A 24872-nucleotide genomic window follows, 5' to 3' on the forward strand; every position below is an offset into this window, starting at 1 on the left:
CTCTCTCAGGGTTTCTCAGGGCAATTCACAAAAGAGCAATCTATTACTGATCTGACCCTACACTGTTAACTAAAACTTCTGAAACGCGTTGCAAATACTTGCATATTATGCATTGAAGTTGTCAATAAGAAAATTATGCCAAATATCCTATTTTAAACAGAATATATTCTTTATTCCTCTAATCAGATCCACAGCATAATACACTGCTTTTCTGATTTCCAGTGAATTTTCCCGGACTTTCCTTGTATCATCTGTCTTGTTTCTCTTCTGTGCCTCTGTCTTGCAGTAAGCCATGGCCTCGGTTTTGCTTCTCTTTCGGATGGCCACCACCACCTAGGACCTGAATGTCCTGCTGCTTTCCAGGAACAAAAAGAAGACCCTCTATTTGTCTGTTTCACTGGCAGCTTGGTATCGAACAAACTGTTGAATGGGTCGCAGTTTCAGCAGACCGTCACGTGAATGGGACCAGTCTCTTTTCTTCACAAAGATCAGAAATTAAGTACTTGGAAAGGAGAACTGTCCAAAATGACCCATTTACAGGCTGGACTCAGCCCAGAGACCATAGAGAAAGCTCGCCTGGAACTGAACGAAAACCCAGATGTTTTACACCAGGATATTCAACAAGTCAGGGACATGATCATCACCAGGCCTGACATTGGATTTTTACGTACAGATGATGCCTTCATCCTGAGATTTCTCCGAGCCAGGAAGTTTCACCAAGCAGATGCCTTTAGACTCCTGGCCCAGTACTTCCAGTACCGCCAGCTAAACCTGGACATGTTCAAAAACTTCAAGGCCGATGATCCTGGCATTAAGAGAGCTCTCATTGACGGGTTCCCTGGAGTGCTGGAAAACCGCGATCACTACGGCAGGAAGATTCTTCTGCTGTTTGCAGCCAATTGGGATCAGAGTAGGTAAATGTAGATAGTGTCTTTACTTGGTTTTTCTTTTCCATAAGCATCGTCACTGCATGTTTGGGGCTGTATGCCTTTGCAGATAATGGGCTTTCATTTAGAAAATACATACTCCACACATCTGCAAAGAAAATTTAAGGCCACGGGTTTACTGTCATCAAAAGGTGATTACGATGTTTTAGAACAATAGAATCACGGTGCTAGAATTGCTTAGAGACCTTAGAAGTTATTATTCTATTCATCAAAGTGGGTCGTTTACTTTAATAAAGTTGAAAGGCGGTATTCTAGAAGAAACATATATTCTGTCTTCAGTGTTCTCATCTTTAACAACAACTACAAAAATGGATTCAGTAGATGGCTTTAAATCAAGCGTTTTCAATACATGAAATAATTTCTTGGATCCCCACCATGCCTCTAATAGCCGACACTGCTTCTGCGTGCGTGCCAGACCTTTCTATCCAGATGCCTGCTAGCCATTTCTCCTGACAGTCCTATAAAGCACTGCAAACCCAACGTGTCCCAAAATGAGTGCATCACCTTCCCCACTCTATCCAGTCTTCCATCCATCCAGTCTCTTGGGCCAGAAATCTGGGTGGCATCCTGGACTGCTCCTTGTCCTTGCTCCTCACATCCAATTAATTGCCAAGCCTTACCCCTTTCTTCTTAAAGCCGCCTCTCTTTGCCCCCATGGCTATTGTCCTAGTGTAACTTCTCATCATTCCTCACCTGCGTCACCGCTGCAGACTCCTGCCTCTGGTCTAGCCTCCTCTGAGCCATTCTAGTCTTCACCATACTGACTATGTAACCCTTCCAAAATTCTGTTATGTCACTCCTCTCATTAAAATTCCTCAATGACTTGCAAGGTCTTCAAAGTAAAGTAAAGCCCTTTATGATCCACCTTCTGCATCTCTTGCCTGTTCTGCTTCACCTTCTGACTTTCTTTGTGCTCTCTGGTCCAGCTGGCTGGAAGTATCAGCCTTGCCTTAAACAGCTAAAGCTTCTACATGCTTCCAAGTCTTTGGACTTGCCCCACCAGACACTTAAAGGAGGGGCCAACTGTTTCTTATGCCAATTCTAACCATGTCAGATGTAGCCTGCCTACTGACTCATCCACCGATCTTTCTGGCTCTTCGGGAAGGAAGTCTTTATGTGCCTCCCATCCCAACCCTGTTTAAGTGAGGTGCCTTCCTCTGTTCGCATATTTCCATTACAGCATTTATAATAGGGGTGTAAGAACCACTGTTATTGTAGCTCATATTTTTGAATACGTACCACATACTATGCTAAGCATTTATATATACATATTATCTCATTTAATCCACCCAAGAACTTTGCATGATAGGTATTACTAGGATCTCTATTTCACATTTGATGACACAAGGTTTTGAGAAGTTACGTACCTCACTTAGTGTCACACAACGAGTGAAATATGGAGTAGGGGGTCAGCCCCAGTGGTCTGACCTGAGAACGAGCTATGTTAACCTAGCTTTATTGCAATTGCACATCTACTTGTGTGTTCTTTCTTAACCTTCTCCAAGTGTGCAGGCTCCTTGAGGGCAGGGCTGTGCTCCTCTCATGTTTATTTTTTTGGCACACGGAGCAATAGCCGATAAATGTTGAATGAAAAAGAATGCACGAATCAATCTCCAAAACTCCACCTGTGGCTTGAGCTCTCACAATGGGATCATACTGAGTTTTTTATGGTACTTGGGGAAACACAGGTTTAATTTTAGAAATATATTAAGAACCCCTCCTCCAAATATAATGAAAAGGGGTTTCCAGGGTGCCCCTTTACTGTTTCATTTGACCATTCCTCTTAAGTAGTGTAGGACACCTCAGTGACCACTGCTGTTTTCTGGTTGGTGAATTGGAATAGGCCAATCTAACCCTGAAAAGGCACCTGAATGGTTTAAGACTCTCAGCCTAGAAACTGGTCAGGTCTGCACCTGGGCCGGGGCTGCCCTGCCACAGTTCCATTCTGTTGTTCCACAAGCATTAAGGATGAGCCTCTTGCTCCAGCGCTCTACTGATAAGAAGGATCTGCAGGTCCTTAAACTCACCCATGTGTCATCCACCCAACAAACGTTTGACTAGTATATAATGTGTGCCAGGGTTAGTGCTAAGGCACTGAGGACAGTGATGAAAACGCAAGGTTTCTCTTAGCAAAGAGCTCACTGGGCCACCCATTGTCCAGCTATGGTACAAACATACAAACAGCTGACTTCCATCCACTATAGGAGAACTCCTCCTGAGACACAAACGATCAACACAGGACATGAGCCTTAAACTAGAGGGAACAGCCGTTCTCTTGAGAACGGCACATTAATATTGCGGATTTTGAAACAGGAAAATGTGATGATTATGGAGAGCGAGCCTGGTGATGTCACTTGTGCTCACTTGTGGTCGGTGTTCTAGAACCTCCATCTGCTGAGACAGATGATGCCTCCAACACCAGCAAGGGATGACTTATACGCGAAGAGATAAATCATCGTAAGATGTCTTGTCTTGTATTAGTCCTTGGTCTGTGTGCATCTCAAAATGTGTGAGAAGCGAGAAGAAACAAGTCTCTGAGGGAATAATTCAAATCCTTCTGATGATGATAACCTTGAACGAGTTACTTGACGTCTCTGTCCCTCAGTTCCTCATGTGTAAAATAAAACGCTTGAACTAGGTAACCCCTGAGATATCTTCCAGCTCTAATGGCTCATGAATGCGAAACTCATTTGGCCTGATCCCTTGGATGGAAAGGGATTTTAAAATTCACTTTATAGGCTCCTAGGCTCTTTGAAGTAATCTCTCTCTCCCTCTCTCTCTCGCAGTCTCTCTCCTTCTCACATACACACACACACACACACACACACACACACACACACACACAGTCTCTTTCTTCCACCCCTCCTCCCTCCCACCAGAAGGCTGAGTCTACTTGAGGCAATTTTTTTTTTCAAATTGTAGAATATTATTTGTTCCAAACCATTTTGGTTTTAATAAGAAGGTGAAAGGTAAGGCTATCCCACTGACAGCCAAAGGTCGTCAGAAGCAAACAAACCTGTTTGAACCCAGATACTGTCATGTGATTTACTGGTTATAGGACCTGGGACAAGCAATCTCTCTGAGGCTCAGTTTTCTCATCTGTAAGATGGGGATGATAATGATGGCTTTTCAATAATGGCATTTGAAGGAATGACTGAAGTAATGCTTTTAAGGCACACAGCTCATTGCTTGGCACATGATATGCACTTAATAAACAGTAGTGTCTAGATTATCATTAATATTATAAAACATCCCACTGCAAAAATAATAGAGCACAGATGGTAAAGAAATTAAAAATAGAGACAGGGGTACAGTATTTGAAAACGGAAGTGGGCCGATGCATGTGAACCATCCCTGGCCCATCCCTAGCACATTTGCTTTCTCCGTAGACATGTTTCATGTCACACAGACCTAGCCTACCGGGGCCCGGAGTCCTGAAGAGTTGGCTCAGCTTTGCCAAATGATTACTTGACTCTCGTGGGGAGCCTGAGATGACTGGAAAGTGATTTGACTGTCTCCTATGAAAGGTTTACTGAGATTAAAATGGTTATTAATATTTATGAAAACGATGTAAATCTCATTCATCTAGACCCAGACAGCCCAAGCAGGAGCACAGGATGAGGGGAGATGGGAGCTGTGTCCACCAGGGGCCCTGCAGGGCTAGGTGTGCCGAGAGGGGAACGGGGTCTCCAGCGGACCAGAGCAAACGCTGGCCTCCTCCAGAAACTGGGTCTCAGCAGGAGCTACCTGACTTCTGTCTTTCCTAGGGCTGCCAGGCTGAACCAAACGAGTTAGATTAAACCAGCACCTACACACTCATTCATAAAATGAAGCGGACACCTCCAGGGTCAACAGAGCGTACGTTTCAGTTCGCCAGCCCGGTGTGTGATGGAGGCCCGGGGGGACACGACTGCTCAGTGAGCCTTTTGATCTTTCGCACCTAAACTCACGCCGGCATCTGCAAGAATTCACAATTTGTCCCTCAAGATCTGATCAAAAAGCAATCTGTTTCTTGCTTCTTTCTGAGTGGCGTACCTGCACCGGCTCACACGGCCTGATCTGCCTGTGAATGCCTTCCCCACGGAGGGGAATGTCAGCATGGAGGAACATGCCGATTTTTTCTGGATTTTGCTCAGTTAAAAAAAAAAAAGCATTCAACTTGCTCAAGGTATTTTGCTTCCTGGAGCCTCAGTTTTATCAGATGGAAATGGGGATACTCTAGCATGTGGAGCTGTTGAGAGTATTAACTAAGTTGCTCTAGTTGATGGGGTTCGAGGGTAGAAAAGAATGGGCATTAAATGCACAAACTCTGAAGCTAGATGGCCAGCTTCCAATCCCAGCCGCCTCCTAACCAGCCACAGGATCCTTAGCAAGTGGCTTAAATGCTTGTTATCCTCAGTTTCTCACCTGTAAAGTGGGTCCATGATTAGCACTAGTTGATGTTCAATAAATGGTAGTTTTTTTCTTAAGAAAAAAAAAAAACCTCATACCAGGCAAATATCTAGGATACTGGGTCACAAGATGTTCTTTCTAAGGTCGGCAGAATTTGATGCTATTACTAATTTCCCTCCCCCTGAAAAGTGCAAAAAATTCGGCTGAGACCCCAAGCCAGCGTGCCCAGAAGTCCTCCACGGTAGCTCCGTTGTGGCTGGGAGGTGCTGAGAAGCCGCCTGGTCTTACTGCCCCCACCCATCTTGTTTCTTGTAGTCTCAGGATACAAGAAAAGTGTTGGGGATCGGGGTCCAGGTGACAGAAGCCTCACAACAGATGACAAGAGTACCCATTAGTGCTGTGTGTAGACCAGCTGGTCCCCAAGTACTCCAGTGGGAGAAAAAACAACTGGAAACGCACCGCAAATCGTATTATATAAAATTACACTGGACCTTCTTTTGTCAGTGTGTCGATTGTTTCTCACGACGGAAAGCTCAAAAACCAGCAGCTAAGTTGAAAATTAGTTGATGAGTTGGATCTTTGAGGAAGCTGAGGCGCTCTAAGGAAGAGCTCCATTAGGGTGATTTAGTGGAGAGAAAAGGAGGCGATGAACAGCCTGATTACTACCTTCAAGTACACAGAGTTATTATAAGAAGGCGATGAATCCTGTAGACTCTCCTTCCCCAACACGTGGAACAAGGGACAAAAGATTTGCACTGAAGCACAACCATCTGGATTAAAGATTAGGGAGCCTGAGCCAAGACCCCAGCCCCAGGGCCAGGACGAGGGTGAGGGGGTGGGGCATGTGCCTGGGGTGCAAAATGTAAGGGGGACGCCCAAACACTTACTCATCAAAGGAAATAATATTGTTATAAAATATTTTCAGAATCAAAATTAATGCAAAGAAAAATTCCTGATGAACAAAATACCAAAAATTTTAAAGAAGGCAGGATAAGAATTATTGATTTTAACTTGTGCCCCAGGCTCCAATATGCCCCTTGGCAGAGCATTGCTCAGCCCAGTCAGATTCCCAAGGGAAGAGCTTTAAGCTGTCTCTAGTCAATTACGTGACAGTACATAGCACCTCACATCCGTACGCTACGCAGCTGCACGGGGCCTTACGGTTCCCAAGCACTTCCCTGTACATTGTCTGATTTAATGTTTCAGTATCACTAACGTACAAATAACAGAGGAGGGGAGGAGAAGGTCCTTTCTAATCAAGGAACACTATGACTCATCGATGGAAAAATTTAGACTCAGGGTTTCCAATTCCAAGCTCATTCCAAAGACATTTGGAGCCAACTGCTCAGCCCCTGAGTGATCAGGTATGTCAGATCTTCCATGGAGCTTCTGAAAGGCTGTCAGTGGATTTCCTGGTGGTGGACAGAGATGTGGATGAGGACAATGAGTCACAGTGGAGAGGACCTGAGATTCAGGGGCAGAGATGCTGGAAAGAAGCACAACTGGCATTGGAAGCTGCTTAGTTCTTACTGTGTTGAGCATTGTGGCATGTTTAGCATCCCCTCTCCCAGGCAGCGTCATCACCAGAACGACCACCTTCTTATTTCCAAAGCCCTCAGAGGAGCTAGAACCCACTTTGAGAACTCCTCATGGGGCGTGTCTAAAAATGTCCTCACACCAATGTCAATAACACCCTTTGTTGAGCATCTTTGTGCCAAGTGTCTTGTGTATGTGATTTCTAATTCCCCTCATAGTCCCATAAGGATCTCTGTTATGTGTGTAGATAATCTATAACAGAGATGGAATTCTTCCCTCATCTGTCTGAACATAGAATCTATGCTTTTCCACTAAACCCTAGCTGTGGTCTCATTCCTACCCTGAACTCAAGGCTTCCAAAGCTTTGGACAATCAAAATCTGAATCACTGGTTGTTGCTAAGGGGCCACATGCAAGGTTTTTTCACAGCCGTCTCTGAGCTCCATCTTCTAGCCAAGAAGCTCAGGGTGGCTCGGTGTGGGAGAACCCATGAGGCTCAGACCGTGGAGGGCGTGCCTTACCAGAGGGTGCACCAGAAGAGGAGATGATTCTGAGGGCTGAAAGCGGAGGGGCTGTCTAGTCCCTCCCGTGAGTGGGGAGAAAGCGAGTGGAGAGGGGCTCATCAGCTCAGTTTGAGCAAATGAGAAAGTGGGTGTGGTGCCCACCAACAGGCAAGACTCATCATTTCATGGGATGAATCCAAGCCTCCCTCATTCCTGCATGCACTCCTTAAACATGCTGACCGGACACAGTCCTCCAGCTCTGGGCAAGGTCCTGAAGCTCCAAGGAAGCTCCTAACACCAGAATGACATCTCGCCCCAGCCCCTTGTCCCTGCAGGCCCGAAACGTCGGGAAGATGAATGTTACCAGGGTACTTGCCTTTCCTGCGGTCACAATTCAGAAAGCAAGGACGCTGCCATATCTACCTTATAATGAAGAAAACCACCTGGACTCTGTCTGCTCCTAGGGAGCGGGTGCTTTTCCACTCACCACTTTTTTTTCTGGGAAGGTGTTCAGCTGCTCCTCATCCCCCCATGCCATGCGGTCATTATTTGATGATGTGCTGGAGATCCAGCTCCTTCAGATGTCACCGGTTGTTGCTGACCTGTGGCAACCTCCAAAGGGCTGACGCGGCACATGTCCCGACAGGTCTGTGGGGGGAGATGAGCATTAAGTAGGTTCTCTCTTCTGATTAAAACCCTGAGGCGGTAGGTGGGGTATAACTCTTCTAAATATAAATAAGCCACTAGATTGAGGTTCACCTTTAGCTTTTGCAAGAGCATAAAAGAGACTTTTACAAGCAGCAGGGGGTCGGCACCTCATTCAGTTTCACTGTCCTAAGTATAAGAACTAGTGAACAAAAGGGGCCAGATTGCTAATATGTCAATGCTGAATCCCGGGGACGCGAGAAGAGGAGGCAAGTCAGGTGGACGTTGTGCTTCTCCCCAGGGCCACAAGGTGACCCTCCTCCCAATCCCATGGCCAACTGACGGAGGTTCAAGAAAATGTTCAGCAGTTTGCTCTTCCCACAGAAGCATTTCCAGAATCGCTCTCGTAGTGATCAGTTTTCCAACTGTTGTGACCTTGGGAGTGAGCAAAAATGAACTGAAGAGAAGTAGAGTTATTGCAACCAAAAAAGTGTTGAGTGCTTACCACGTGGTAGGCAGTAATGCTCTTGGGTAGTCCCTGTTAATATCCATATTTTGTAGATGATGCGATTGAGACTCAGAGATGTTAGGTAACCTATCCAAGGTCACACAGCTGGTAAATGGTTAAAACAAGCTGGCTCTCAGACCTAACTCCATTCAAATACCATTCTTCACAGCTTACCACCAAAACCTAATTGCCGAATTTGGAGGGGCCATTAAAACAGACATTCAGGAGGCCTCCGCTCAAGTTCCCAAAGACTTGAAAAGGACCTCAGAGCTCAAAAGGCAAACCCTGTTGCCACATGCTCCAATCTCACAGAAACCTGGCAAATCAAAGGTTAAAGATGCTGTCCTATCCACCCTAATAATTTAACAATGGTAACAGTGACAACAAAAACAAGTTTGATTTTTTTTTTAAATCCCAGCCCAGAAAATGAATCTGGAGATTACATGGAATATGTTACAGAAAGCGGTCCTGAGTCTGATTTAAGACAGTGATTGAAGGCGTCGTCTTTGCCTACCCGTTTCTTCTATTAAAATGAGCATTCCCATGCTGGCTTGTTGGCCAACAGACCCCGGCATTGCTGCTTACCAGCTCTGTGACCTTGACAAGATACAGAGGTCCTCCCCCCCTCGGTGTCCTCGCTGTCCAGTAACTAGTGTGTGTCCTCGGCAGAGCTGTGAGGGTTACACGAGGTACGAGGTAGGAAGGGGTCATGAGAGAGAGAGAGCTGTTCCCTTTTTCCCGTAATTCAGCTGGCTTTCTCACTTCTACCGAATCCAGAGTCTAAAATGCCCAAGATACGATTTCTCAGTTTAAAGATCGTATAAAACGGAATATTTCTCTGCTGTGTGCTCCTAAAAAGTTGGTGATTGATAAGGAAATGGAGTTAGAGGAGTTTACACTGCTTTTTCAATCTGCTGGACAAGTGTACGGCTGGCCACATGGGTCAGCTAAATAGTTCTTCAAGTATTTCTTTTACATCCCCTTCTGCCTCCACAAAAACTCCTTATCAGGCCTCCTCCAGCACTCACGCTGGTCCTCACAGGCCAGGGCTCGGCGGCTTTCTGCCCACGGTCAGCATCCTCTTCCTCTGGGTGCAGATCCTTGATAGCCTGTGTGTTAGAAGCGTCTCCTGCATAGACTGAATGGAAGGCAGAGCAGAGGAGTCCCTGCTCTGAGATAACACAGCAATGCATGTCCCTGCCTCACTGGGTGGCTGCCCCTCAGGGAGATGTCAGATGTCACATGGCCGGGCGGGTCTGTGGCGGGAGGAGACCACTGTGAGAACCAGGAGAGCAAGCTTTTATTGACGGCCTATCTTTCCAGGACAGCTGCTCCTTCCAAATCCTCACTTATAAGCCCAGGAGTTGAAAATACATGACACTCATCACCTTGTAGATGGAAGGGTCCCCTCTGATGGCTAGAAATTTGAGGGTCTGAGAATAATTTTCTCCTTCCCAGAGTGTGGCCTGGGTAAAGCAGCCAACCCAGAGCTTGGCTCAGTTCCTTAACCTGCAGTTGTGCTGCTGGGTCTGTCTGCTCTTTAACAGGCTGATGCTGGTAAAAGAGGGCCCAGAGAAAGGGCATCTCTAATCACATGTTGCCCGTGTGAGATTTTCTCATGGGCACGGGTGACTTCCTGAATGGGTGCGTTGCAAGCTCTGGGGCCTTTTCCTGTATGACTTGAAGCTCTTTGGGGCTGTTAGTTGCTCTCCCCAGTTCTCAATAAGCCAGAAAGCATCTTTTGATTCTTTAACAAGGAGCACGCTGTAGAGCTTCGAAGGAAACCCCCCATCCCTGAGCCCCGAACCTCAGCCCTCAGACTAGCCGCCGGCTCTCCTGCCCTTTAAATATGGTTCCTAGATAATCACTCTTGAACGGTGATATACGGAACCTTAAACAGCTTTGGGGAATGATTAAATGCTTGCCCTTCGCTGAGGCTGTAAATCAAGCTCAGAAGCCATTCATCGTGAGTGTCCTATAAAGCAGGAGAAGTTATTGCCACTCTCCTGCAAACCATACCATCGGACAGGGAAATAAAGAGGGGTAAAATTCTGGTGTGAAGGTTTTAAAGTGATGTGTTGTTCTTTCTTTGCACATTCTGTTTCTCATCATTTTCCCCTTCTCTTTGCCTCGATTTCTTCCGTGTCTCTCATACTCCCTGCTGAGTGTCTCTGCATCTAATTTCAGATACGGCACTCCCGCAAAGAACAGCCCGTGTCTCCTGGCGTAGAGCATGTTCATATCGGTAACGCTCCCAGGCACCGGGCATCTCCTGTGCCATGTTGTTGACTTAATCCTCACAACAATTCATGAAGGAGAATTATTACCTTCATTTTAAATGGAGGGTATTTGATCTGGACAAAACTACAAGGCTGGTTGGTCATTTGATCCCGAGTATTTCTCTTTCTCCTTCTTCACGATGTCTGATTGTTTGGGGTCTGCTGTTGGGGACGGTGCCCCCTACCCTCTGATTGCTCAAAATCTGTTGCAAAGTCCCTGCTTGGGAATCTTTAATGGCTCTCCAGCAAAGCTGGTTCAGTCTCTTTGCCATACATTTTGCCGTATAAAATCTTAAGAATCTGGCATTACTTTCCTTATCCAAAGGACATCTTCCACCGGAGGTGAATGAGCCTCCCTCCTCCCCAGTTTCTCTCGCTCCCCACTCACTGAAGCTCTTTCCCACCTTTGCTTCCATAGTTCCCACTACTCAGTTTTCATTCCCATAATGAGGTGAGCATGGGCCCTATGGGAGTCCAGAGAAGAGGCATCTGACCCAACTGGGAAGCTGAGGCCTCAGAGAAATCTTCCTGGAGGCATTATCTGGCGTGAAGGAGAAGTGAGATTGAGCAGGCAGAGGGGAGGAGTGTGAGGGAGACAGCACACTGCGCAGGGACCGGGGAGAGAGCGAGCCCCGTGGGAAGACCCTAGTTGGTTCCACTGAGCACAGACTGTCCGGGGCTCACGTGGAGAGAGGTGCAGGCGGCAGAGGCCGGGAATGAGAGGCCTTGCTGGCCACAGGAATTTGGGCTTAATGCCTGACGGCAGATCACGCCCTGCTCATCTTCCAAAGCTCCCATCCACACTAAGCGCTTCGCCCCTGACTAGGGCAGCACGATCTCTTCCTTTGTTCTTCCCTGAATGCCTGTCACACGGATCTTCACCACACACTTTGTCAGGGATGCTCCTGGAGGCGGAATGCTGTGTCTTTTTCTCCCTGGTATCCATGGTACAGAGTAGGGCCCAATAACGTCCTCTTGACTGATTGGTAGGGAGCAGTTTGGAACAATGGAAAGCCCAAAGGGGAGAGAGTCTTTGTAGATACTTCCTAACAGCAATATTCTTGTTAAGGGGACTGGAACATGTGCAACTGAACTTGAGAATAAAGGAGGAAGCGATAAGGATGCTCTGTCCACCCCTTCCTCACCCTGTGATGCTCAGTATGACATATCGGAGGCAGGGAATGGCCCAGAAGTAGCAGGAACAAGCAGGGCATGGAAAAGGGGTCACTGTTGTGGGGTCTGTCAAGGCTCTGTCCATTGTGTGATGAGCTCAGCTGCAGTTTCCTCATCTCATAATGATGTGGAAGTACGTGGCCTGCATTCTACGTGTGTCACTGTGTGGAAGACCGAGGGGAGAGAAACCTCCATTGTTCAGGGCACTTCCTTCCCTGCAATGCCCAGGGAACGGAAGCCCAACTCCCTGCCTCATTCTTCATGAACGGCTTCTTACTTCTACTCAGGATCCTCCTCACCCGGGCAGGTTTGTGCGGGTTATGTTGATCACACGTTGCCTGAGGAGTTTCTGATGAGTTAATCCATCATATAATTTTATAGCATGCGTATTGGTTAGCATATCCCGCCACCACAGCTAGAGTATTTCAGGTTGATATTTGACCTGTGAAATCCCCCAGAATAGTATGCGATGCCTCATTTAGCTTACATCTCTAAGGGAAGAGGGGATCCCAGAGAAGTTAAATCTTCAGATAGCTGAGGGTTGCCTTTAAAAGCCAATTTCAAAATTGTATCTTATTCAGTTTGGGTTTTTTTAACCCTTAGAATGCATTATGTACCCCTTACCCTTGTTAAATATAGTGTAATTCTTTTTTTTTTTTTTAATGACAAATGGTGACTACAATGAACATAAGTTATTACGCCCTGGTCTGTGAAATAACTACCATGATGAGGATTCTTGGAGTATATGGGCTTTGCTCCCATGCTACATGGCCCGTGCTGCCATGCTATATGCACTTCCTAATTTTTATTTTTAATTCTTCTTTCTCCTCTTAGCTATTAATTGGTTACTGTTATTTGGCTTGCTTCAAAATCCTTCCTCCTAGTTTTCTGTGGATTAGGAAGCCAGAAAACTAAGCTTGTTGAATTATATGCTTTGGGTGAAGACCTATGGGGAATCCCAAGAAATAAAGTCAATGAGCTGCAGCAGTACATGAATTTTACAGCATCTCACCTGTATGCTCAGAGACATAGTTCTGCCTAACGCACCAGCAGGCAGGGCATGAAGCACTTCCATTGCTGATTCCGTGCAAAACTGAAAACCTGGGCAGTTTTCCTTCCAAGGTTTTTGGAAACTTAGATTCATACGCTACAGCCCCTCTCCCCACTCTGACTGAAGTGTCTTTCCTCTGTGTAATATTTGCTCCAGCCTAACAGGACAGGACCTATGTTGGCATTTACACTTGGACTAAAACCTGCTTTTACCAAAGTGGCAACTATCCTTTATATTTTTATGCTTAGATTTTTCTGGCTATTAAATATAAGCCTTTGTCTCTCATCAAGAATATACTGGGCAAAATAAAGTAGCTTGTCTGTCTGTTTATCTTTTACAACATCCCTTGTCTTCCCTGAACACCGACTCTAAGGCAATGGGGACCCCAACAGTGTCGTCACTGGGCCTTTGGTCCCCTCACCTGAGCTGCCACCTCCTTCTCACATATCATGTGACCCTGGCCCCCCACAGTGGCCAAAATGTAATTCTTATATTTATAGATTTAAATTTCTACTGCTTTAGTCCCTTCAGCACCCAGACACCCAGGGATATGGATAGGGGCACAGATACTGGCGAGGATCACGAGCACACGGACACCTTAGTTGGGGAGAAACGTGGGAATGCCTCCTCCCCCCGTTCTCCACAGCGGTCTAGGTAACTGAGACTGCTGAACAAGTGAGGCACGTGCACCGGGGTCCTTCTTAACCTGAGGGCTGAGAGTTCAGGTCAACATTTAACTACTGGGAATCTGTGAAACTCCTGAAATCTTAGACACATGTGCATTTAGTTTAGAAGGTCCTCAGTTTCCAAAAATTTCTCAAGAGGTTCACTGCCAGAACCCCCACAAGGGAGAAAATTTTATAAATTTACTGAATGTAGAACAGTGAACAACATGGCTGAAGTCTTCCTAAACTAGAAAATGCACACTGAGAAGAAGCCAACGTGTTGATGTACTTTTAAAAGCATATTTGCAGAAACTCTTAGTAGGAATGTCATTCCAAAGTTTTTAGGGAAAACTAAGGAACGCAGTTCTACATTATAACTGTGTTTGCTGCAGAGTATGAAGCCTGGGAAAGTGAAAGCAAACAGAGCTACACAGTAATCAACTTCACAGACGGACAGTTCCAAATAACGTAGCGTGTATGTGGCTGAAAGCATTGTACAAAACTGTCACAATGTGGGGGATTTCTTATGTAAATTTAACATGATCTTGCTAATAAAATTTATCATCTCTGGAGAAAAGAAAAGAAAAAGAAGAAGAGGTTCACTGCCAAGAGTTGTTTAAGCATCACCACTTTCGCTTTCCCTTGTGCTGGCTCACCTGTGCGTGTCATTCTGGGGTGTCCTGGAGAGGCAGACATCCTACTGGATGGTCTTATGGAAGGGCCGTTGGATGGATTGACCGCTCTATCCTAAACATGAACGGCTGTGTGGTTATAAGAGGAAGCATTACTACTACACATAAAGTAGATAAGCAACGAGGATTTCCGGTATAGCACAGAGAACTAGATTCAGTATCTTATCATAACCTATAATGGAAAATAATCTGAAAAAATACACCTATAAAACTGAAAAAAAAAGAGTTAAGCATTGATGAAAATTGTGACAACAGAGAAAGTGTTAGGACATTAAAAACCATCCATAACCCCACCACTGAGCTATAACCACTTTTCACATTGAGAATTGAGGTGTATTTTGTACACACACACACACACACACACACACACACAGTTGGGCTTATACTGGATATTAGGGTAGCACAGTGATAAAGACCCTAAGAGCCATGGCTGGACTCATACTCAATGTGGTGATTACTTAAACACTCTGTGCCTCAATTTAATCACCCACTAAAATGAGGATAGTAACTGAATCAACCTCAAAGGGTTGTAATGAGAATTAAAGCAGTTAATGCAAATAGTCTCAGAAAAACGACTGACCCATACTTAGCACTCAATAAATATCAATTTTTTTAAATTAACCTGTTTTTTTCAATTCAGTAGTTTTTTACTGATGAATAGTTGATTTACAATATTATATTAGTTTCAGGTGTATAGCATAGAGATTTAATATTTTTATAGATTATACTCTATCTAAAGTTATTACAAAATAATGGCTATATTTCTCTGTACTGTACAATATATCCTTGCTGCTTATCTATTTTATGTTTAGTAGTTTGTGTCTCTTAATCCCCAACCCCTATCTTGTCCCTCCCTACTTCCCTCTCTCCACTGGTAACCGCTACTTTGTTTATTAATCTCCTTTTTTTCACTTAAAATTATATAATGTTACTTTATTCGTTTACTAAATATGCATTGAGCACAAAATTATGACTAGATAGCTTAAAACTCAGTTAATGCTGAGCATTTGGCTGTTTTCAATTTTGGACCAGTATAAATAATGGTACAATGAGCATCTTTCTATATAAACATTTCTCTACATCTTTGGTTTTTTTCCCCCTTAGGATAAATTCCAAGAAGTTGAACTAATAAGCAATGAAAATTCATATGGCTCTTGTCCATGTAGTTAAACTGCTTTCCACAAATAACGTTCCCGTTTCTATTCCCACCAGCAGTCTATGAGAGCACCTCTCTTTCCTCGCCTCACAATGCAGTGTGTTCTTATGTACACTGTCATTAAAGCACTGCTTTCTGCTAGTCTGATCAAGTTTTATTTTTTCCTGCTTCCCCCTACTCCTACCCTTTGGTTTGGAAGTTATCTACTTCTATTATTTTACATGTTATTCTCCAAATTTTAACGTGGATGTTTTATCAACAGATTTTGCAAAAAAAAAAAAAAAAAGTCTGAGGTCAGTCTCTCTATTCTCATCCAGAATAAGAAAAAAAAAAAAAAAAGGCTCTAACTTATCTCTGAACTTCCCCATATTTAGAATCACTGCTGTCTGCTGGTTTAGCCCTACCATGTATTCAACCCACAGTTACTGTTATTGTTGTTGTGGTCACTTCCAAATAATGCCTTTTCAAATTTTCCAAAGTGTTTTACCAATTTCTCTGCTCACTGCTAAATCTTGCACATGGCTCCTCTTTGAATTTATTTTCTTCTTGCTGAAGTGAGGGGCTGTGGCTAGTAAACTCTCTTAGCAATCTCCATATGTTTGAAAATGTAACTTCTTCTTTACTCTTAAGTAATATTTTAGCTAGGTATACAGCTCTAGATTAAAAATTGTTTTACCTAAACACTGTGGAGATATAATTAACTGCATTCTGGTTGCTCTAAAAAAGTATTCTATTGCCAGTCTGATGATTCTTCACAGGCAATCTGGTTTTTCTCTCTAGTGTCTGTTTTTATGCCAAAATCATACTGTCTGGATGATGATAGCTCTGTAACATGGCTTGAAATCAGGAAGTGTGATGCTTCCAGCTTTGTTCTTTTTACTCAAGATTTCTTTGGCTATTTGGGGTCTTTCGTGGCTCCTTACAAACTTTAGGATTGTTTGTTCTCTTGCTGTGAAAAATGTCAATGCAATTTTGATAGCCATTTCTCTGAATCTGTAGGTTGCTTTGGGTAGTGTGGACATTTAAACAACATTAATTATTCTAATCCATGAACAGAGTATCTTTCCATTTATTTGTGTTTCCTTCAATTTCATTCAGTGTTTTATAATTTCCAGTGTACAAATATTTCACCTCCTTAGTTAAATTTATTCCTAAGTGTGTGTGTGTGTGTGTGTGTTTGTGTGTGTGTGTGTGTGTGTGTGTGTGTGTGTGTGTGTGTTTTGCAGCTATTGTAAATGGGACTGTTTTCTTAATTTCTTTTTCTGGTAGTTCGTTGTTCGCATATAGAAATGCAACTGACTTTTGTCCTTGAGGTTTGTATCCTGAAAACTTACTGAATTCGTTTATTAGTTCTAACAGCTTTTCAGTGCAGTCTTTAATATATATAACATCATGTCATCTGCGGAGACTATCTCCTCCTACCCCCAACCATGGACTAAGCCATTCCATGTCACGCCCAAGTACAGGCAGGCAGAACTTTCTTTATTCCTGTTTCAGCTAGGAGCCCCAGTTTTCCAGCTCCTCATCTTATGTGGGGAGACAATTCTAGTTTCAGTCCCAGGCCTTTGGTTTCCATCTCATCACTTTGGAAGCATTAAACTCTAGCCCCTAAGAGCTAGCTCTGGTTCACCTGCTCCATAAGGCTTCCAATCCCTTATGCCTCGGATGATTCCTGCTTCATTTGTGACCCGTGAAGACTCCACTTTCTTACTTTTGACTTCAGCTATGAATTAACAGTTTAAAATTATATTTATCCCACATTTCTGTGTGGGGGAAGGTGTCTGCTTTCCGGCACCAGCCTATCCTACCCTCTTAAGCAGAATTTCTAATATACAAATATTTGTATAGTTTCCTTATATTTATTCACCTTATGTAAGTTTTTATGTTCTTGAGTCTCAAGCATACAATCACATACTCTAAAAATATTGGTAATTTTGTTCTCTATTTTTATCAACCACCTTTTATATCTTTATTTTCGCCTATGTATTCTGTCACAGATTGACAGCAATGTGTCAAATTCTTTCAATGTAACTATTTTTTATCTGTCTCTCTATAGCTCAGCTTTCTTATAAGTACTACATTGTTCGTTTTATCTTTAGCATTGATTATAGCTTTTGTTTGTAGAACATACATGCTCTCTTTCCTTTTTAATTATTTTATACAGACAAAAGCTGCCTCTACAGCACTTCCTTTGGAGCTATCACCTTAATTGCTTTAAGCTTCCCTGTGTTATTCTGTTTTAGCTGTGCTGCTTACACATTATAACTGTAACGGATGGTGGTGTTACTGTTTAACACTTTTTATTCTTTGCTATTTCTGTGCACGTTCTTTTGGTTTGTTCATTTTTGCTATATGCATTTATTTTTATTTGCTATTTTTCTGACAAAAATTTTTTAAAAAGTAAGCTTTGTGCTTTCAATGTTAACAGTGGTTAACTTAGATTTTTGAAAGACAATCCTAGATCTATATATGGGGAATTAACTCAATTTATTAAGTAATAAATTAGCAATTTTGAAAACCATCTCTCGTGGAAGATAAGACATGTAATACTGTTCCTTTTTACACCCCACCCACCACTCTAATTCTACTTTTCCTTCAGAACTCTGCGATTATGGAGGCCATAATTTGGTTTCTAAAATCTTAGAAATAAAAGTGATCAATTCACTTAAAAATATCTTTTAGTAATTAACTTTTTAGAAATTAATTTTATAACCATTTAAAACACACATTCAAATCCATCTCTGCATCTCACTCATTTTCCTGCCCGGTGCCTATCCATCTGCCAAGACTTCTCCACTCTGGACTTGTTTTCCTATGTGCTTCATCGTCCTGGCATAGTTTTTCCAGCAGCTTATGCAGGAAGGCTGCCCTGACAGTAGAATTCTGCGTGTCTGACCAGCCGAGGACGTGCTCCTGCTGTTTCTCGGAGGCTTTATTCTCCAGACTTCCGCAGTGGTCTGCGAGATTGATTCCTAGCACTTTGACCTGCTGAGCGCTCTGAGAACAACGTGAAACTTTTGTGGACATTTTTTTCTGGGTGATTTGATTTTTTTCTCTGGATTCCTATCATTCCCTCCTGCTCTCCCTCTTCCTCCTTTCAGATGCTGAAAAATTCCTCCCTTTATGCTTAGGAGTGGCTGTTATCCTGCCATTCTTTTCTTGAAACAGTGTACACTCTAGTTTTTCTAGAGTGTCTCTTTGTGTTGGGAAATATTCCCTATATTGCTACAGCTGATTTCTCTCTTGTTGTTTCTTATTAAGCAGTAGAGTTGTGCAAAGTCTAGGCCATTTCTCTTACCAGAGTGACCCCTCTTCACATCGGCTTCTTAAAGTTCCATCAATGCAATATTCTCTGGGATTTTTTGAATGGACAAATGAGAAATTTTAAAATATTTTCTCTTGTTTCTTGCAAAATATCTACTTTAGAGGAGTAAATGGCTCTGACACTTCCTCTCCTCCTTCAAGTCTCTGCTCAGAGGTCATATTCTCAGTGGCTTATTTCGCGTGTGGCCCCCCCCCCAACCCCTGCATTCCAGATCCCCTTTTCTGTCCTACTCTCCTTTTTCCACACACTGACCAAGCTCTAAAATATTATCTAGTTTATTTGTTTAGTCTATTTCTCTGGTTGCTTTTTTTTTTGACCCTTACTCCAGCCTCACTAGAATATAAACTCTGAGAATAAGAATGGGGATCTTTTTATGTTTAGTTCTGATATATTCCAAGTGCTCTAAACATTCAGAGACTCTATCTCTGGATGAGGGGTGCACCAGAGTCACATTACAAATGGAGATGTCTCCTGAGACAGGAGGAATGTGTGACCATGAAATAATGTACCACAGAAGCCAGGTCCTGTTAATTTCTGTATTCCTTGCAGCACCAAGCAGATCGCCTAATATAAATAAGTACTATAACAGAGATTTTTGGAAGTGAAGGAGGAAGAAGAACTGAGGTTAGTAATTCCAAATCTGATGTTCTATTTAAAACAGACTTGGCAATCAGATACTTTCAAAGACATTTCTTTCCCTATGGTTTAGAAGGATTTCACTCCACATAATAAATGTGGCCAGAAAAATGCTGATTTTATCTTTTAATACTCGAAAACCCTAAAAACATGTTCAGTTCAGTTAAAGGACTTTCGATCTGACAACTCTCATGAATACAGTGTTCAGGCTATTATAAGAAAGTGAGCTAAAGTAGATCTCTTTGTACCAGAGGCAAGAAAAATTCACACTTATGAATACATTTCACCATATATGTCTGTGTAAATGAAACCATTAGGTGGAGAGAACATGAGAAAATTCAGAGAGAGCCCTTTAAGGAAGAAACCTAACTTTTCCTCTTTACTTAAAAAAAAGGGAGGGAGCATTGTTTCTATATATTGCAACACATTTCATCTTGAAATAATCAAAATGACTTTAAATCCCAGCAACTTAAAATATGCTAAAAACTGAGCATAAACATGTGTAGCAAACAGCACAGGTGGTGGTGTTGTTGTCATGAGGATGCTCTGTTATTTAAAATCCAGAGCCTCATTTTACACGCCTACTTCTTCATGGTTAGAACAGTGAACACAAAATTTCCAATCACTTTTAGAATTATTTGTAACATGAGTATTTTATCCCTTTAACATGAAAGACTATATATTATCTATATTCTCAGAGTGTTGCATTCAGTTGTTCCTCAATATTTAAGCTGAATAAAAATTAAACTGAACTTGCAGTTCTAATTCCAACTATGACTTAAAAGTTTCAACTCTTCGGTTTGATTTTATGCCTATGTGAGCACTGGAAAAAAATATTTTTCAGATACTTCTGAAAGCATTTTTCTCTTCTTCATTTAAAGGGGGGTCACAACATAACAGGATCACCTACCCTTAAGTGTCCTTCCCTGCTTCTGGGTCAGGAGTAGATTCAGAAGCCTCCCCACAACCATCAGCGTTTATTCGTAGCATCGGGTTCTCCTTCTCTGAGCACACACTGTGCCATCCTGGTCTTGACCAATCTGCACAGATTCAGTGGTATCCACCGTGAGCCTGGCACTGTGGTTCTGAGCAGGAAGAAGACAAGTTCCTGTTCTCAAGAAGTGTGCAGTTTGATTGAGAAAAGAATATTTGTGCCAATAATCGTAATCTTGGTAATAATAAGGGCAGCTACCGTGTCTTTCACACGTGCTCTTTGACAGGCACATAAGTACATTATCTCCATTCTTCCAAAATCAGTGCAAATTACACATTTATTATGCCCAGTTCACAGGTGAGGAAACAGGCCCCAGGAGTTCTGTGAGCTTGCTCAATACCGTTGCCGTAGCCAGTAGACGAAGCAGGAGTTCTAACTCAAATTCAATGTCAAATTCAGTGTCAAAGATCACGCTCTTTCTAGGTGGCCTTCTAATCCAGGGAATGGCTGGATCAGGACACCTGGCAGAAAAATCCTAAGTGCCCCAAATGAGGATGAGAGACCCCAACTAAAGATGAGGAGGAGAGAAATTACTGTTGTCTTTCTAGTATGGCACATTTGTGGCTTATGTGGAGATGGACCTTGAACCTAAGACTTGGACACACGGGATGGGCGGGGTTAAGTCAGAGCCACGACAGGTGGGCAGGCTCCCCTGTTCCTTCATCGTATATAACTTGCCTGCTGTCCCCTTCAGCACTGTCCTGGCCAATCTTACTCTTTTTTATCACCTCCCTTATCTCCATCCAAGACCTGTCTTTTCTTCATTCATCAGAAAAAATCCATTCCTCCCAAAAAGCATCCTTTAGACTGCAAATTTCCTGAAGTTGCAGAAGTCCCCCAGCCTGCACACTCATTTCTGATCTGCCCTAGACGGATTTCTGTGTGTCTCTCATTTGTGTTTTCACATTTTCCCATTTATGCTGGTTGTCTCTCAGCAGGAAGTGAGTCTCCTGGAAACAGAGATTTGCCTTTTGGTATTAACTCCCCTCCTGCCTCACCCTGCACTCTATCTACTCTGAACATTTGCTAACATACAGGCGTGTTAGGAGGAACAAAGTAAGGCAATAAAATAAATGAACGACAATCCATGGAAGTTTGCTGAATGGTGCACTGTGCCTAAAATTTTCATTGTTATGTCTGAAAGTTGGACTCCTACATTCTTTTACTTTTACTTTTTATTATTTTTATTTTTTATTCTAAAAACGTTGGGGGTTCCTTCCTTTTGATGCTTCTATATTTTCTCTCCATTTTTTCTTATTCATCTTTTCCCCAGTATTTCCTTCTAATGATCTTCTTTTCTAATTTAATTTTTATTTTATCAAGGTAATAATGTAAATAGTTTCAAAGGCCAAATTATAATAGCCTTTGAGCCGTAGGCAGCATCTCTCCGCCTCTCATTATCTCTATCTCTAACTCCCTTCTACAGAGGTGAACGTTTTCAATCATTTCAACTGCATCTTCTGGTATTTACTTGCGTATCTTTAACTGACATGCATAAACTGCTATGTGTTTATTATTTTAGTTTAAGTTGCTATTTAGGAATTCTACTAGGAAAGCTTCACCCCAACCTGCACATAAATTTTCCTTCTCCCCAACCTCTTAAAATAATTAAAACACAACCTAGGACTCAATTAACATTTAGTATTTATATCATTGTAACTATATAAATAGTAGTCATAGCTGAGCCACATTAAAAAGCTGATTCTATTTTAAATATTTTTTAACAGTAAAAAAAAAATATTTTTAACAGTATGATGACGTTTCCTTCCTTATACAATATGTTGTTATCCTCTTACGTTAGTAATTGCTTTTATAAGAGATTACATGTATCCAGAACTGCCCTTTGCCCTTGGACATGAGGCTTAGACCCTGGCTTTCCCCCATCCTCGCACCTCTACAGCACAGGATTCCTTTGCCAAGGAAGCCAAGGGGGCAGGGGCATGCCCACCTGGAGCCTGTGCCCCTCTGCCCTCCTAGACCTGGCTTCTGAAACCCCGGATTCCAGACTTCCCTGCCCAGCTGGTCCCAAGCGCCCTTTCAGGTCCCTCCTTGCAAAGGCAGATGTTTTTGCTCTGTGCACACTCCAAGGCCAAGGATGGGTGGATAGAGACCACAGGCATGTGCAAGACCCCTCGTGGTAAAGGAAAGGGCTGCGGTGGGCCGAGGGCTGGAGGCCTCCACCCTTGGCCTGTCTGTGACCAACAATAATGCACCCCCAACAGATGACTGGACTAAATCTCCTGTTTCTTCAAACACAATTGCTAATAGCTTTGTTCTGTCTGTTAGAGAAGTCCCTCCTTTCACAGTTGTCCAAACCCACTGTCACCCATCACCTCTCTTCTCCACCCCTTTTAGAACGTCCTTCATTTCTCCTTTGTGTTGTCTCTGACACCTTTGGGACCCCACGCCTTCTTCTTTCCTGGTATATTTAATCATGTTGTTGAGAGGGGTGCATGGAAGATACATTGGAGGTTAAAAATATTTTATTTCATTTTCACACTAAGCTTGGTATCATATTTGTAGGTTGGAAATTATTTTCCTTCAGAATTTTGGAGGTTCTGCTTTATTGTCTTCAAGCTCCCAATATTGTTGCTAAATCCAGTGATACTTGAATCCTTGGTCCTTCATGTGGGGTATATTTCTTCTCTCCTGGAGCCTCTCTCAGGAGGTATTTCCTGGTGTTCTGTCATTTTATATCGATGGCTTTGGTCTGGGTCTTTTTCATTTACTCAGTTGAACATTCCATGAACATATCCAATCTGAAAATTCATGTGTTTAAGTACAGGGAAACTTTCTTACTTTATTATTACTTCTTGTTGTTAAATCTTCTCCTCCATTTTCTCCAATTTTTTATTTTTGTAACTTCTGTTATCTGAATATTTGATATAGGAGTTAACTTCTAAAATTTTTTACTTTATTCTCCCACTTTCTATATTTTTGGTTTTTTTGTTTTTTTTTTTTGAGGTTTTCTTGACATGACCTTCTCATCCTTCTCTGCATTTTTCACACATGATCACACTTCTCCTTTCTAAGACTGGTTGTGTTGTTAACAACATCTTATTCTTTTTCCCGATAGATGCAATGTTTTTATCTCTCTGATGACATTAATTACAATCCTCCTTCTTGCATTTTCTCATTGTCTCCAAGTTTTTTGTTTCCTCATTTGTTCTTGATCCTTGGCTAAGCCATCCTTAAGAGTGGGGGCACTGAACACCCATTTGGAAGGTCAGCCTGCCTGGGAGGGGCCCGTGAGCTCCACGGGGACACGACAAGGTGACAGTCTGTGTCTTTCCTTGGAGGACTCCCCAGCTGTCAGAATCTGCAGGTCTGTTTTCCTGCACAGGTCAGCATCCTCGAAGAGAAGTCCTCCCAGTCCACTGGCAGCAGTGAGGGCGGTGCCGGCTCTCTGGGAGCTGGTGTGGAGGAACAGGGCAGGGGGTCTGCACTTTTAGAAACAGCCCCTCACCAAATCCCCTGTTTGGCCCTGGGTCTGGCCCCAGCTGGCCGTGGCATCCTGGAAGCTCTCTGTTCCAGCTCCCCAGAGAGTAAACTGTCCCTGCATCTGCTGGGTGGGAATCTGATGTTTAGCTGCTCCTTGAAACATTTGGCACAGACTCCCCTGGTTTGAGCCAGTCCCTTACCCTAAAGCCGCTCAGCCTTCAGAGAAGACTGTCTCCTGAGCATTTCCAGGGGTTCGTGACGCACAACCCACTTGCTTCTTGCCGGCTTCCTTCCTCAGGCCTGCCACGTCGGCAGCCACTCGTCCACCTGCTTGTTAACTTCCCCAAACCGGCGGGATGTCTCGTCTGCTATCATTTTGCCATATGTTCTCTTTGTTCCCAAGGTTTACACATTTTTAAAAAAAATTCCTTTACTCTTATGTAAATGAGGTTTTAAATAGAGAAGAAATGAACTCATATGCTCGATCTGCCACATTTAACTGGAAGCTCTAACACGTTTCTTTCATTTTGTTCATATATTTTCTTCGTACTTTCATGGGAGGATACTATTGACAATGTTGGCCCTTAAAATACCTATGAGTTGCTTTAAATGCCATTAAAATTTTTTAGTCCATTCATTTCACATGCATTTACTGATTATGTTTTTTATTACATTACTTAGGAAGCAAAAAAGTTTTGAAATACCCTTTGAATTAGGGCAAGAATAAAGATATGGCAAAATTTGAAATTTTAATAATGTACATATCCAGTGGCAACAGGTAAAGTAATAAATAAAATCATAGTAAGAAGTAATCATAATCAGAAACCTCCTTTAAAAATCAAAGCCCACTTATCTAGTGACAGGTGACAGGGTGACAGAGTAAGAGAAGGTAAAGAGAAGATACCGACCCAATGGTACAAGACAACTGGA

General features: G+C 42.9%; 1 protein-coding gene across 1 annotated transcript in view; it reads left to right on the top strand.

Moving 5' to 3' along the window:
- The window catches only part of CLVS1 (clavesin 1), a 114057-nt gene that overhangs the window by 11374 nt on the left and 77811 nt on the right, over positions 1-24872 (top strand). The window contains exon 2 of the mRNA XM_010985797.3: positions 287-914. Within this exon, the coding sequence (XP_010984099.1) occupies positions 460-914 (455 nt within the window). The 5' untranslated portion in view covers positions 287-459. The remainder of the gene's footprint in view (positions 1-286; positions 915-24872) is intronic.

This window comes from Camelus dromedarius, chromosome 30 (assembly GCF_036321535.1).
Source record: "Camelus dromedarius isolate mCamDro1 chromosome 30, mCamDro1.pat, whole genome shotgun sequence".
NCBI classification, from domain to species: Eukaryota; Metazoa; Chordata; class Mammalia; order Artiodactyla; family Camelidae; genus Camelus; species Camelus dromedarius.